Raw genomic sequence first — 17208 nt, 5'->3', positions numbered from 1 at the left:
TTATTATTATTTTTTTTTAGAGAAATGTCAGACTTAAAACTTTATTACAGAGAAAACCTTTTAAAATAAAAGATAACCTTATTAATGTGTGTTTTTTCACCAGCACCTCCTGGCCCCTTCTTCCACGATAACGTATTTGGAATACATGTGTACTTAAGTTGTTGTTTGTGAATCGCCCTAATTGATGGTTCATTACTGGTAGCAGAGCGTGGTTCTTTGATTATATATATTCAACTTCCTTTTGAATGAAATTTAAAGTTATATTTTCAAAAAATAATGTATGTTCCTTTTTCTCAGAAAGTATTCAAGAGATTTCTACAAAAATTTCTCTTTTCATCTCTTTATATGTTGTAAAATTCTATCATGAGGTTTTTGGAATAGGTGAAATAGGAGAATTTTCATAATTTTTTAATTATAATTCCACAAGTACAATTTTAAATTCATGCAGAATTCCAAGCACTTTGCCCATATCTCAGCTTCCAATCAGAATTTCAAAATTTGCTCTTGAGACAACGTTTATTAGATTTACAGAAATATGTGTATAAAATTTCATAATTATAGCATTCATAGAATCTGATTAAAAGGTACATAAACTTTAAAAAACAAACTTTTCAGAAAACGCAATTTAAAGTTCAACCTAACTTTTTTCCTTATCTCACTTCTTCAGAAGGCACCACATTTGTACTCTGGGTCATCTTTCCCTTCAAGGCTTCTCTTCTGGTTTCTTGTTGTCTGTCTTCTTTCCTTTGCCAGGTCTTCAACTGACTTTTCAGCTGCAGAGATGTGCTGTAAATCTATTTTTCTCAGGGTATCTTGAGCAAAAATTCCTATCTTGAAGCCCATTCTTTATAATACCTTCATCCTCCTGATGTTCCCATCATTAAATCCAATAACTGCATCATAAGTTGCAATTCTGACAACAATAGCAGATGCAAATGTGTTTTTAGGGTATCGTTTCCATATGAGTGAGTTTAGAGACGCATTTGGATTTTGGGTTTTGCCATGAACACACTTTTTGAGAAGTGCAGGATCGGCCAAAGATGATCTATAAAACCAAAGAGTTTGTATCACAGCCTTCTAGATGTATCCCGCACACATTTGGTTGAAATTAATACACATAATTGTTGTTCACTGAGCTGGTATTGAAGTGCTGCTTCAAAATGTGGGCGGGGCAGGGAGGCTGCGTCACACTTTTAATTAATTTTCAGGCACTTCGGAAGCAATTTCAAGATTTCAATTTTGGGAACTTATTGTCCATGAGTTGTACCAACAAATACAAAATAAATTGAAATTGACGTTTTTGGTCAATTTCATCAACGGCCCCCTTTAAGATTAGAAGGGTAGATTGAATAACAGATGTGCAGTTACTGAACTGAATTGGTGAAAAAAGAACTTTATGCACAATTTGACTAAAGGAGGGATGGATTAACAAGATACATCTTCAGGGATTAAGGAAACTTTAGATTGGTAATGGACGGATGTGTGGAGGGTAAAAACTGTAGAGGAAGATCTAGGTGTGAATGCAGTAAGCAGACCCAAGTGGAGGTAAGTTACAGTAGCTGTTCAGAGATGAAGAAGCTTACACAGGATAGACTAGCATGGAGTGCTGCATCATGCTAGAGTGTAGACTGAAGACCTCAACAATCTGCATCAAACTGAACTGTGGACTAAAAACCTCAATAAGAAACAATACCATCAAAAAGGCAAAAACCTCTGCACATAAAAATTAATAATTTCAAGAACCAAGCAAGGACAGTATGGAGCCAGTATGGAGCATAATTAGGCAAAAAATAAATCAACTCAGCATAGCAAATGATACTGAACTCACAAATGACAATCGCAGTGAGACATATGATATGTGAGTTCTTCCTAGTAGTAACTGAAACCAAGGAACAAATAATCATTCACTGAAAGCAGATCCTATAAACTTACCTTGACAGGCAATGTGAACTCCACCACCAGGTATCAATTTTGCTATCTTATCTGTCGGAGAGAGAATAAAAATCGTTACATCACTAAAAGTTGGTTACTCCTCTGGCTACGATGGTATCTCAGCCAAAGTACTAAAATTTTGTGTCATATTGATGGTGTCACCCTTGAGTTACTTTGTGATCAATCAATAAGTCAAGGTATGTTTGGTGAAAGACTGTAGTAATAACAGCCGGCCGCGGTGGTCTCGCGGTTAAGGCGCTCAGTCCGGAACCGCGCGACTGCTACGGTCGCAGGTTCGAATCCTGCTTCGGGCATGGATGTGTGTGATGTCCTTAGGTTAGTTAGGGGACTGATGACCACAGATGTTAAGTCCCATAGTGCTCAGAGCCATTTGAACCATTTTTGTAGTAATAACACAAATATACAAAAGAGGAGATAAGCACATGACCACTAATTTTAGATCAGTCTCCCTTCTTACCAAATCCTTTAGATCAGTCTCCCTTCTTGCCAAATCCTCAAAAGTTTTTGAGAAAGTAACTTACAACAGAGTACTGAACTATCTCTCTGAGAATAATCTTTTAACAACAGCTGAGTTTGGCTTTCACAAAGACTTCTCTACTGTAAATGCAATATCTGATCTCACAAACTCAGTTCTAGTGAAACTAAACGATGAAAATTGCTCTGCTGGCATTTTCAGTGATCTTGTCAAGGTATTTGACTGAGTAGATCACATAATTCTGCTAGGAAAACTAAAATGCCATGACATTAAAGGTCTTCAAGTTTAATGGGTGGGATCATATCTTAACAACAGCAAACAAAATGGTCACATTAGCAAATGATGCAACAGTATATGTGGTGCACTACATAGTTTGGTACTTGCCCACTCCTGTCTGTGATCTACTTGAATGATTTACTGGGATACTGAAGGGCTCTCCAGAAGCTGTAATGTTTGCTGATGACACAAGCTTATTGGTGAAGGGTCCAGACATGGCCACACCAGATACAACCACAAGAATAATGGAACAGGCTTACAACTGGTTCATAGCCAACAGATTAACGCTTAATCTTGCAAAAGATCGTGTTACAAAATTCCAAAAAAATAAAAAATAAAAAACTTATAGGTAATGCAAGTATAGATTAATTGACTTACAATGGACAAGGTTCCAAGTGTGGAGTTCTTGTATATCCAGATGGGTAATAAACTGAGGTGGCACCAATATGTGGACGCGTTAACCAAAAAGCTCAGTCCTGCCTGCTTTGCACTCAGAAATCTCTCTCACTGTGTTGATGTGCAGACAAGAATGCTAGTGTACTTTTACTCAATTCTGCCCTAAAGCATAACCTTTTGGGACATTTCAGCTAAGGTGACAAGAAAAAATGTTTTCTTCAGAGTAAGACTATTGAGTAAAGATAATAACCAAATATCTTGCTGAAGGCTCTTCAGTGACTTAGGGATTCTTACACTGACATGCCAATACATTTATTCCCTAGCATTATTTGTGGTTAGTAATAAGAATGGATTTAGGGTGAATTCAGTAATTCACGTTATTCACAATCACAATACTAAAAGTAGAAGTAATTTTCATATAGACTGTGCATTCCTTTAGGGTTCAGAATGAAGCTTTATATTCTGGTAAAAAAGGTCTATAACAGGTTACCAGTGAATATGAGGCAGGAAATCGAGCATCCCCAAATAGTTAAAGAAAAGTAAAAGAGCACCTGATTAACCACTCCTTCTACAATACATCTCAATACATTGATGCACAAATGTAAACTCTGCCCAACCCCAATATTTGTATCAGATACATTTCAATTGTGTCAGTATATAGACAGATAATATGAGTCTGAAAAGGTAAAATGCTTTGTTTGAAGTGTTAGATAACAACAGCAGCTGAGTGGTGTATAAGGAGCAGTAGCAACATTTTTTTCCATAGTACCATAGCTGTTTTTCTCCTGACATACATATATAAAGTAATCTAGAAGTAATTACCACAGTTATTAGTTTGAGAAAATTAGTGTTAGTCACAATTTATTGTCAGTATACTTTACAGAAGCATCCAGCAGTGGTTGCTTCTGGCTGTTATGTATAACTTAATTGAATTCCACAACCTTGATGGCTCTCCTCCACAATGAGATTTGCTGAATGGATGGTTTTGCCACATTACCATTAACATTGCCTTGTTTATGCTTTATGCATCACCCTATTTTGTAATTATTCCCTAGCCCCTTCCAGTTCGTAATTGGCTCTTGTCCTGTGTGACCATTTATTACAGTGCCAATGTTTTTGTGCCATGGAATGCATTATACCCAATTTCTTGTCACACAGAAATATTTCCTGTGATTATGCACCACCACAAGTTGAGATTAATGTCCATGCAATAAACATTGTGTGAACAATTCTTGGAGTTCAACTGGGTAACAAATTAGAATGGAGTCTACACACAGGTAAACAAATCAAGAAGCATAGTTCAGCTGTTTGTACTTAGAACTATCTCACATAGGGTTGATCTAAAGAAATGAGAGGTAACTTGTTTTGTAAATTTTAATTCCTTTGTCTCATGGAATTACCTATTGAGCCATGGTATCTAAAGTAAACAAAATACTTATTCAGTAGAAGTGAGAAGTAAGAATCTTGTGTAAACTAGATAACCACGCATCCTGCAGGAGTCTCTTTAATGCTCTTGGAATGTTTACACTCCCTTCTCAGAACATTTACTCATTTTTTGCTGATAACAGAAATCAGTCTCAGCTTATCTGTTATTTACACAATCACAATACAAGGCACTGCAGCGACCACAAGTTAGATCTTGCAGGTCACCACCAGATGATCGCATAACCACCACAGACCGCAGCAACATTACACCACTCTGATTGGCCTCAATACACAGGTACAACCACTTGTTCGACAACCAGTGGTGTTTTTAAAATCTGGACCACCACTTCAGAATTACTGTGTTGACACCAGGACATCTAAACAACAACATATGGGGTCTGAGCACATACAAATAGCACTAACTCATGTGGCAAAAGGCATATAGTTGCTCAGTCACCATCTACCAATGCATCCATCAGTATCAGCCTGCATCATTAAATTGCTGCCATTAAGTTCTGCACTAAACACTAATTGGTCCACAATTATTGACCACTGACACAGGACATCACCAGACGCTGATGTTTGTAGTTCGCTCCCTGGATGACATCGCCTTTTCCATACGTTGATGCGGAGCAGGCTGTCTGTTGTGTCTAGGAATCCTGCCTACTTGGTTCACTAGACAAACAAACAACTCATTAATATGAGTTTTATTACAATAAAACAATACAATACTTAACTTTGATGGATGTGTCACAAGCAAGGGGCGACATACAAAATTATCAGTCTTCTGTAGAATAGACATATACAAGTCTGTGCTACATAGATATTCCTAACAAAGTGGCTAAGGTTGATGCTGCTATTGAGGTTGCTAACACTGATACTGCTATCCAACTGGGCTGCCAACAGTTGGGCATGGCACTTACGTTCTCTTCACGTAGGGGCCACTGCTGTTGCATTCTGGAAGGGAGGTTGGTCAGCATACGATTGGCTGATTTCTTCTCACACCCTTCTCTTCCCTGTCATTTCCGACTGGCACGCCAGTGCTGACTTTATGTAGTAACACTGTCAGAATAACCCACTCACCACTTGGCTATGAAACATGGTTGTGTAACCAGCATTGATTCAGCACCGTCTGCCACTGAGCTGCCTGCCTGGTGAAAACACTCTGCCCTTGAACTACACTGTGCTGCTAAAGCCTTGGCTGGGATTATTACAGTGTACTGCTGCCAAGGACCAGAGGTTCAGTACCCACTCTGCCTGCTGGACATGGACATGGAACATCACTATACACTGTGCAAGATCAATACATCACTCTGGTTGTAACAAGAGCATTGTTAAATTTGCTCTCCCTCTCCACCAGTGAACCTGCACACTCACGGTGAGGAGATAAGAACAGGCACCCCGAAAAAACTATAGCTGCTCTGCCCCCTCCCTTCCCCCGCTCCCCCTCCAGTGGTGTGGACACATCATAGTGCTGCAGACACTGTTACAGCACAAAAATAATTTTCATGTAGACTTCACCTCCTAGTCTACAGTTTAGAGTGGAGCTGTGTTCTCTGGAGTACACATATTCAACAAACTTCCCATCTAGCAAGTAACTGGATATCACAACCAGTTAAAAAGAAATGAAAATTATACATCATTAGGAACTCTTTGTATAAATTAGGTGAATACCTAGATTTAAGGTTTGAAATGTTTTGTTAACTACATGCAACTAACAGTATTTGTTGTAAAACTGCATAAAAGATAGTAATCTACTGAAAACAGGACCCAGTGTTTACAGATGTAGGTAACTTTTCCTTCATAAAATCTCATTGTGAACAAGTAAATGTTAATTTAGTATACATTTCTTTCACTTCTGAGAATGAGCATAGGATGTTTGGTCCTTAGTTTACTGGTTTCAGTTACCAAATACCCATCTTCAGAAATGTTTTGTAAGATGTCCTAATACTATAAAACCATAGTGGCATCATTACAAAATATATACAAAGTCAGCTTAGCATCCTCGCACGTATTTACAATATCGTGCAAATGAGGCCAGAGTACCAGCAGGGTCTTACTGTCAATAGCACTACTGTTCATAATAAAATGTTATGAACTGTTGCACTATCAACAGTATGACTTAGCTGGTACTGTGGCCTAGTTTAAACCATATTTTAAATGTGTGTGATGATGCTAAGCTGATTTTGTGCATATTTTGTGACGATACCACTACAGCTTCATTATATTAGGACACGTTATAAAACAAATCTGAAGATGGTCATTGGTAACTGAAACTGGAAGTCTAAGGACCAAAAGTTTTGTTATCATTGCTGGAAATAAAAGAAATTTATTCTACATTTCCAGGCACACTGTTTTAATCTACAAATATGTCACATCTTGTAAATGTTAATGTGGCAATAGACGATGAACAACAGTTATTTCAATGTGAACAGCAGTACCCCCCTGCCCCCCTCCCCAAGATATTAGTTTTCCTTCTAATTAACTAAGTTTCATTTAGCTGGTCTCAGAACAAATCAACAAATAAATGAATGAAAAAATGGAATATTTTAAATTTGGTGAAAATGCTGCAGATCTGTCTCTTTCTCTCTGACTGACTGTACTGAATTGAGAATGAAAAAATATGTACATACATGGAAATTAGAACAAAGAGAATTAAAGTAGTATGTACATGGGATAAAATGGAGGATGTGCAAAAGCTAAAAAAGAAGACTCGTAAATGTTCCAATGATAAAAATAAAATGATTACCCATGACATCTTGGAAAGAATGGAAAGATCTTGTCATGCAGCAAGAGTTTTAAGAATAGTGATTGAAAGGACAGGGAATGTTGAAGACAGAAATGCTGATTGAAGGACTGGACCTGTCCCCTACCCCTCACCCATCACAATATATTTAATGAAAAGTGATTAGCTCTAAACTGCTGTCAGAAGCTCCTACACAGAGTAAAAGGAATGTGCTCCAATGAAACCGACTTGGATTTGAAAATCTCAAGTATTTCATTCACATTATTCAGTTCTCTGGAAAGCCTACTCAAAAACTGAGCCTGTAGAACAATGTAGACAAGTGTAATGTGCTGCGAATACACAGAAAGATAGATCCTTTATCATTTAGCTACAAAATAGCAGGTCAGCAACTGGAAGCAGTTAATACCATAAATTATCTGGGAGTACGCATTAGGAGTGATTTAAAATGGAATGATCATATAATGTTGATTGTCGGTAAAGCAGATGCCAGACTGAGATTCATTGGAAGAATCCTAAGGAAATGCAATCCGAAAACAAAGGAAGTAGGTTACAGTACGCTCGTTCGCCCACTGCTTGAATACTGCTCAGCAGTGTGGGATCCGTACCAGATAGGGTTGATACAAGACATAGAGAAGATCCAACGCAGAGCAGCGCGCTTCGTTACAGGATCATTTAGTAATCGCGAAAGTGTTACGGAGATGATAGATAAACTCCAGTGGAAGACTCTGCAGGAGAGACGCTCAGTAGCTCGGTACGGGCTTTTGTCAAAGTTTCGAGAACATACCTTCACCGAAGAGTCAAGCAGTATATTGCTCCATCCTACGTATATCTCGCGAAGAGACCATGAGGATAAAATCAGAGAGATTAGAGCCCACACAGAGGCATACCGACAATCCTTCTTTCCACGAACAATACGAGACTGAAGGTACCCTCCGCCACACACCGTCAGGCGGCTTGCGGAGTATGGATGTAGATGTAGATGTACCAGTACTTTTCAAATTTCTCTTCAATGGCTAGGGCAGGATGAGCCAAATTGTTTTTATCTCTAGCACTGACGTACTGAATCCTACAGCTCTTTTGACTGGGTTTATGAAGGAGCACATGTGCGCGGATTGTGATATGAGAAACCCTAATTGCCTCAATAGGCATAATTGTCAAGATGAAGACAAAGGCAAAGCATTTTACAAACTTCTAAATGTAATATTCCTTAAGGAAGATGTCTGCATACTTTCAATTTTTTTTAAATTTATAGTGTTCAGCTATTCTGGAAATCACCGCCAAAACTGAACCTCAAAATGAATATATGCGGTTTTTGCATTTCATGACAAAAGCGATGTAGGCTACAAATCGTTGTTGCATTTGCTTCTCAACCTTCGCTAAGATTTGTTAAAGTGTATTCTGCATCTCCAGTAACGCAACTATAAAATTTGTCATAACTAATTTATTACTGGTCTGAACCGCTACTTCGGCTTCATGCTACATAAGCAAATTCTATCAAGAAGGCAATTTCTAGCCAAAAATTGCAAGGGTGGGCATGTACCAACAGTACAATAGTCATATTATCTCTTAACAGATATGTTTAACATGTATGTGTCGTTAACATGAAGTATATAATCTTTGATTAAAAAATAAAACGCTTTCATTCGCGCTCTTTCAAATATGCGTCTGTGAGACTTCGGGTGAAAAATCCTGGTATTGACGTTTCTCATGCGCATAGTCAGACGAATTGCAGTGTAGACAACAGCTAAAATCGGTCTGCGCCACGATTTCACCTTTTTATGCAGTGAAACTCTAGCAATATCGTTGAATTTATGCATTTTTATTCCATGAATAAAGACAGATAAGTCATCCTTTATCGTGCAGTTGGTATAACAAAAGTGCTTCATATATCATTTTTGTGTACACGTTGGACGACTGTCGCTGTGACACTTGCAACGAATAAAAGAATGACGATGAGTAATCAGCAGTCCCGATAATATGACATCAACAGGACTGAGGAATTCCCTAAATGTAAAATGTATTGTGGAAGCTGTAGGATATCGACAGTTATGTGGGCCTTCGTAGTTTAAGATGAGAATGTAATGAACTGGCTGCCTTCTTGACAGTATTTGTCGCAAGTTATGGCGTTTGCAGGTGCAGCTTCCTTGTTGAAGGCGCCTACTATGTTGGAACAATTGCTGGAAGAAATAAACTTCCAGCGAACGAAAGAGATGCGACAATTACTAAAAGATGGTAAGAGTTCAATAAAACTTCTGCCAATGTGAGAATATACATGCATTTCGACAGTGTTTAGGTGAGCACGTGTCAAACTTGAAGTGTTTGGCACTAGCGTCATGTACACAAACAACATACAGAACCTAAAACATATGATCTATTTTTAATAAACAAATAAATGAAAGTATCTCTGTTTGATTACTGCTCACGAGTGCACGTGTGAGAATAGTAGCGCTTGATTCCATTCCACACTTTAACCACTTTGAAATAGCACTTGCACGTTTCCTTAAAACATCACGTTAGTCGTAAAATTGCGTAGTTAAGGTATCATTAGCGGTTGCATATTGTACTGCCATTAGCTGTGTGCTGCCGCATTTATCATGTTTTTCTAATTCGTAGAAGACTGTCGCCCTATTATTTATGTACTATTAGTTATTTATGCTCTTGCCGTTGTTAAATAGTCTATAGAGTTATATTACCCGACCGCATTAGTTTGGAATGCCTTCATTAATAACTTGTACGCTTTGAATACAGTGAAAGACCCTGTAAACATTTCGTCTTGGGTGTGGAGTCGTCGTAAAATCAGCAAAAATCATTCTAGTGTATTTTAAGTTAGTGACTATTTCTAATTGGCCATTCAGTCATTATTACACATTTTAAGGTGTTATTTCGTACATTCAGTAGCTACTGGTAGCAGGTTTACCAAAGACAGTTCTTCTTTAGTATTGTAGAGATGGGAGATCATGTTTGTGTACCCAATGTAACTAGCTAACTGTCTTGTATATGGGAATATTACATTCTGTGAACATACCATTTGTCACCTACAGCCCATTATTTTATAGATCAGATGGTTAGGTCCTTTTTTATCAGCCTTCTGTCAGGATCTACAATGCAAATTTGAAGATAATAAACTGAGGTGTCTGGTTGACGTGTATGATAATCAGCGAGAAGTTAAGTAGCAGAAAGGTTTCAATATTCTATTAGTCATATTCCACAGATCTTGTGAAATGACTGTCAAAGACATACATTTTATTTAAGTGATTTAGAATGAAATGACTTAAAATAAAAATCAAACAAGGGAAAATCCAGGATGGAATGATGACAGTATTATGAAGAGGATAGATTGAATTCACCATATAGCAGAGAAGTTGAGTCACAGATAGGCACAACAAAAATACTGTCAAACAAGTAAGCTTTCGGCCAGAAGGACTTCCACTCTCTCTCTCTCTCTCTCTCTCTCTCTCTCTCTCTCTCTCTCTCTCTCTCTCTCTCTCTCTCTCGTACCTGCGACTCAACATCTCCACTATTTGGTGATCTGCAGTCTATCCTTTTCATAATATTAGCCTAACTATTGTATTACAGTGATAATTCTAAGTTAATGTAAAACATAATTAGGAGTTTCTGTGAAGATACTCTCAATGGAGTAAGAATTTAACAGAAAGTTCTTTAATTAAGTCTAAAACTCAACTAGACTCAGTTTCAGACACTACCACATTATCTGTATGACATTTAATATAAAAAAACTGTCATTTTCAGACCATGGCTGTGAACAAAATATAGGTTGATTCTTTCAAAGAAGAAGACAGCCCGAGCCACTATTGGTAATGCTATTTACTTATGTAAATAGTGTAGTAATGAGTTTTAAACCAACAGGTTCATCTTCAGATGGTTGTTCACATAAAGAAGCATGTTTGCAGAAATTTACAGGAGATTTGGCCCTATATTCAGTTTTGGTGTGAAAGATTCTTAGGATGGTGGTGCCCTACGATAAAAAACATGTTAGAAACTGTATATTTAAATGTTACTATCCTCTGTAATTATTGAACACAGTGAAAACAAATATGTAAGACTGAGTAGTTGCAGTCATATTCTACGTACGTTGAAAATCCCGTGCAATTTTGTTGGAATGTTGTTGGCTTGTATTCACAAAACACTGTAGAGTATACGCACTACTCACATTATTTGTATATAACCACGTTGCATAAAGCACCACACACACCAAAAAGTTCATGAAAGTGATCCAGTGTTTCATAAATATGAGCCAACAAAATTACGTGGGATTTTCGATGTAAATAAATCGTAACTACAGCTACCCAGTCTTAAATATTTGTTTACATTGTGTTCAGTCATGATGAAGGGGTAGTTGCATTTAAGTAGATCAAATCTAAAATTGTTTTTTACTTTAAGGAACTTCCATCCTGAGAATCTTTCATCACAAGGTGGAATAAAGAGCCAAAAGCATATGTAATCTTCAGCAAATCAGCATACTGATGTGAACAGCAACCTTAAGATGAACCTGTTGGTTTGAAATCAGTTACAGAATTATTTATATACCTGACTCCTATCATTAGTTTTAAGTCTCCATAGCAGTTGTTTTGATCCCAGTCATATTCATGCTTCTCACTATTTTTGAGAAAAAGAGAAATGTTGATGACAACATAGGAAATCAATGACTATATTTATTTGAAATAGTCATTAAAATACCTAGGCTTTTGAAAAGGCCTTTGCATGAACTTCTAGAATTAAACAACAGATGTAGTTTTCCTAACACATTTCTATATTCTGTATACAGTGCCCCTGTACTGTTTCACTCCCAAAAAAGGGGGGGGGGGGGGGGAGAGACAGAGAGAGAGATTCCATAATGTGTTACTGAATGTAAATATGCAACATAAAGTAGTTTGTTTGTTACTGAATCACCCACAGCAATAATCATGCATACTTCAAATGTAATTGAGCAAAAGTGCTTCAGTAATTCTAGGCAGTGTGTTTTCCAATTATGTTTGTTATCTATCTCGTGATCCCAAGGGGTTAACACTTTTCTCTTGTAAAGAAGACTATTTTTATATCTTGTGGAGTTATCAGAAGTGGTAAACTGTAAGTAAGATGTCTTGTCAAATTCAATGATCCCTTTTTACTTGAACCGTCTGTTGGTGCTTTTGAATATTTTGTTAGCTGCTATGGTACTATTTTTTATTCCTGTATTTAAAACTGGACCAAAAATTAGTCACCTGCAGAATGTATCACACCATGTAAAACTACCTTCAGCCGTTATTTATTATTTAGGAAATTGAAGATAATTTGGGAAATTGAAGACAAGTGTGTCAATAATACTTTAATAAACTAAATGTTTTATATGTCAGTGGTGATTAAAATGGCCTCCTTCACTGTCACAGACATGTAACAAACATGGTGACATCTCTATTACAGCTACACCCCAAACTGTGCTTAAGAGGGACCACAGGGACATTGTACTTCAAATGGACAAGGAGTTATGAGCAAAATTTGGCAATACATGGTGTTCATTTTATCAGTTTGATCCAACAAGGACTGAAAGATAACAAAGTAGACACTTGAATTTATCTTGGGATTTGAGATTGACTTAATTCTAAATAAAATGAAGATTGTGGTTTACGGATTTGATACAAAAACCTTTGTACCACTCACCATGAGGTACTTAAAGCATTTGAAATTTTGTCATGTGATCTAATTTTACAAATAACTCTACATGCAAAGACTGCAGATGACCACTACATGCTGATGTACTCTGTGCAGAACCTCCTCATTGCACAGATTTCTGGTAGTCATTCCTCCTGATCATCAAATTGCCACACAGCATGAAGGGAATGTAAAATCCAGGAGTTCTAGATCTTTAATTGGTCAATGTACCAAGAATCCAGGAACAAGTATGATCATCTATACAATGTCCAAATGACAGCAAGCTGCTCCCAAAAAGTAACCCACAACAAGAATGAATATTCCCTCTTCCTCCTCATCACCAGGCTCTAGCAGTCCCCTTAACATTCTGTTCCCATAAAGGAGCGGACTTTCCCCTACCTGCCCCCCCCCCCCCCCCCCCACTATCTCTACATCTGCACTGTGAGGGCCTCTGCCTTCTCCACTCATACAATAAACGCCTCTACCTGACCGACACCCTCTGGCGGAAGGTTGCTGCATCCTGATCCTACTACTGTAACAACCAAAAGACAAATTTGATAAGCCAATAATAATTCATGGAGAAGAAATAAAAACTTCGAGGTTTGCTTTTGATTTTGTAATTCTGTCTGTGACAACAAAGAACTTGGAAGAGCATGCAAGTGGAATGGACAGATGAAACCTATTTCCGTATGACATTTGCTCTCATTTTACATAATTAGCAAGATTATTATAAGAATCAATTTGTCTCTGAACGAGCCACTGGTGGATTGTGTATGCTGATCATAGAGATCACCACCAGTGACCAAATACCATTTAATGCTATGCTGGAATTGGTGATGGTGTGCTAAATATAGAATTCAACATCTACAGCCCCCCCCCCCCCCCCCTTCCTGCTCCACCTCCCACCCCACACTTTGTGATCAGCATGCTGTCATATTTTTATTTTGAAAACATATAATAAATATTTAAATCTGTTGACTCAGTCCAGATCGTAGTGATAGATTGTAATCATTGTCTGAGGAACATGCAAAAGACTTAATTATGCTGCAGCAAAAGAATTACCTCATTGGACAGAGGGCCAAAATGAGAATGATCATATTTGTCAGTGATTGATATCACTGCACACATCTCTGCTATACAATCACCTGACAAGTAGTTGCTAGAGTAGTGCACAAGCAGAATAGGGTACTTGACACCTAATAAAGTTTTAGGTTTTTCTAAATCGCGCGCGCGCGCGCGCGCGCACACACACACACACACACACACACACACACACACACACACACACACACACATATCCATCCGCACATATACAGACACAGGCAGACATATCTGTATATGTGCGGATGGATATGTGTGTGTGTGCGCCCTTGAGTGTATACCTGTCCTTTTTTTCTCCCTAAGGTAAGTCTTTCCGCTCCTGGGATTGGAATGACTCCTTACCCTCTCCCTTAAAACCCACATACTTTCGTCTTTCCCTCTCCCCTGATGAAACAACCTTGGGTTGCGAAAGCTTGAAATTTGTGTGTATGTTTGTGTGTTTTTTATTGTGTCTATCAACCAGTGCTTTCTCGTTTGGTAAGTCACAGCATCTTTGTTTTTTAATATATTTTTCCCACGTGGAATGTTTCTTTCTATTATATTCATATTTAATAATTAACTTAGAGAATAGCTACTTTCAGTGATTGTTGATCATAGTTGTTTCACATTTTTGCAGGAAAAAAATGCTGCCTTTCAATTACTTTGTGTACATAATGTGGAACAGGTCGCTTTTTAAATAAATTTCAACAGCCAAATTCAATAATCCTTCTGCTTATTCATAAACTTCAGTTCTGTCATGCCAGCTAACAGCAACTGGCTTTCATCTCTTAAGCAACTCTTTCACTTTGAATGGGGGCTAGGGAGGGGAAGGGAGGAAGAGGAGGTGTGCATTGAGAGGAGGAGGAGGTGGTGGTGGTGGGAAGAGACAGGGTAAGGAGAAGATAGGCAGAGAAAGAGTGAGGAGTTGGAGCTGGATAGTGAGTGGCATGGTGGAGGAGACAGACATTGAGATGGGAGGATGAAGGAGACAGTAGTGAGATTGGGGGAGTAGGAGATGGACAGAGACATGTAAAGACGTGGGTGTAGGGGGAGATGGACAGGGGATATGGGTATAGGGGGTGAGGGACAGAGAGATAAAGGCGTAGTGAGAGATGGACAGAAGATATGGGTGTAGGAAAACATGGACAGAGAAATGTGTGTAAGGGGAGATGGAAAGAGAAAGGGAGGAGGAGACATTGGATAGAGGGAGGAGGAGGAGTAGTAGTAGGAGGAGGTGTGTGCAATTTATGTGTCATGTGCATAAAATTCTAATAAACTGTAAGAGAGGTGGCTAATGAGGTATTCTTTTCTTTGTTTTTGAATACTGGGGTTTTTTGATTTTCTGACTGGTATCCTCCAGCAACCTGTTATAGACTTTTTGCTATAGTATATTCTCCTTTTTGGACCTTAGAGAGGAAAGAATCGACTGTGCATTTTCACCTCTTCAAGTGATAGTTAAGCAGTCCATTAAATTTTGAGCATTCAGCATTTGAAATTCCATCCCTTCGACTAATATTTCGGCTTGAGCATATTCCAGATATACTGGAGAGAATGTCTATTGGCTCACTCAGAGGCTGACTGAAAGATACATCAGCGAAAAATGGTAGTAGCAGAGATGGAATTTGTTTGACTACCTGCCTGAAATTTCGGTGGAATAAAGCTTAGTCTATGGAAATTATTTTTATGGGCCCTCTGTAAAGGAAAACTAGATTCATGATTTAAGAATATTTGTAGTAAAGAATTAAATTTCTGACCTACTGTGTGTCCTTGATAAAGTTTTTCATCCTTTAAATTCTCCATGAATAGTGTAACTGTGCGAATACTTAAAATTCTGCATAGTTTACATTTTCATTCTTAGCTAAATTTGGTTGATCAGGATGCTTTACTGATGCTATTTGACCATCTCGGTAAATAAACTGCGTATTAGAAGGTTCACACTTGTTTAAAAAGAAATTGGATTTATAAATAATTAGCAGGCACTGTTGTCTGCCGTCGTAATGTTGTTGAAAATGTTCAGAGGCGATCAAACGAAAGCTGTAGATGAAACAATGGAAAATCCATGATGGAATGTAGTGATATTACGAGAAGGAAAGTTGATACTCACCATATAGCAGTTCCGCACTGTCGCCTGATAAACAAAGTAAGAGCCTACGGAATATCAGACCAGCTGTTTGGCTGGATTGATGAATTTTTAGCAAACAGAACACAGCATGTTGTTATCAATGGAGAGACGTCTGCAGACGTTAAAGAAACCTCTGGCGTGCCACAGGGGAGTGTTATGGGACCATTGCTTTTCACAATATACACTCCTGGAAATTGAAATAAGAACACCGTGAATTCATTGTCCCAGGAAGGGGAAACCTTATTGACACATTCCTGGGGTCAGATACATCACATGATCACACTGACAGAACCACAGGCACATAGACACAGGCAACAGAGCATGCACAATGTCGGCACTAGTACAGTGTATATCCACCTTTCGCAGCAATGCAGGCTGCTATTCTCCCATGGAGACGATCGTAGAGATGCTGGATGTAGTCCTGTGGAACGGCTTGCCATGCCATTTCCACCTGGCGCCTCAGTTGGACCAGCGTTCGTGCTGGACGTGCAGACCGCGTGAGACGACGCTTCATCCAGTCCCAAACATGCTCAATGGGGGACAGATCCGGAGATCTTGCTGGCCAGGGTAGTTGACTTACACCTTCTAGAGCACGTTGGGTGGCACGGGATACATGCGGATGTGCATTGTCCTGTTGGAACAGCAAGTTCCCTTGCCGGTCTAGGAATGGTAGAACGATGGGTTCGATGACGGTTTGGATGTACCGTGCACTATTCAGTGTCCCCTCGACGATCACCAGTGGTGTACGGCCAGTGTAGGAGCTCGCTCCCCACACCATGATGCCGGGTGTTGGCCCTGTGTGCCTCGGTCGTATGCAGTCCTGATTGTGGCGCTCACCTGCACGGCGCCAAACACGCATACGACCATCATTGGCACCAAGGCAGAAGCGACTCTCATCGCTGAAGACGACATGTCTCCATTCGTCCCTCCATTCACGCCTGTCGCGACACCACTGGAGGCGGGCTGCACGATGTTGGGGCGTGAGCGGAAGACGGCCTAACGGTGTGCGGGACCGTAGCCCAGCTTCATGGAGACGGTTGCGAATGGTCCTCGCCGATACCCCAGGAGCAACAGTGTCCCTAATTT

At 38.9% G+C, this 17208-nt stretch overlaps 1 protein-coding gene across 4 annotated transcripts in view; it reads left to right on the top strand.

Moving 5' to 3' along the window:
* The first annotated feature begins 9157 nt into the window (after positions 1-9157).
* LOC126175892 (uncharacterized protein KIAA0930 homolog) overlaps positions 9158-17208 on the top strand; it is a 101392-nt gene continuing 93341 nt past the window's right edge. For 3 of the 4 annotated variants that reach the window (XM_049922949.1, XM_049922948.1, XM_049922947.1), the window contains exon 1: positions 9161-9503. In XM_049922949.1, the coding sequence (XP_049778906.1) occupies positions 9392-9503 (112 nt within the window). In that variant the 5' untranslated portion in view covers positions 9161-9391. Of the gene's footprint in view, positions 9504-17208 lie in introns of all 4 variants that reach the window. The other variant, XM_049922946.1, reaches the window with a different exon arrangement.

This window comes from Schistocerca cancellata, chromosome 3 (assembly GCF_023864275.1).
Source record: "Schistocerca cancellata isolate TAMUIC-IGC-003103 chromosome 3, iqSchCanc2.1, whole genome shotgun sequence".
In the NCBI taxonomy this organism is placed as follows: domain Eukaryota; kingdom Metazoa; phylum Arthropoda; class Insecta; order Orthoptera; family Acrididae; genus Schistocerca; species Schistocerca cancellata.
The sequence above is the reverse complement of the archived record's forward strand: the minus strand, read 5'-3'. Positions and strand labels throughout refer to the sequence as shown.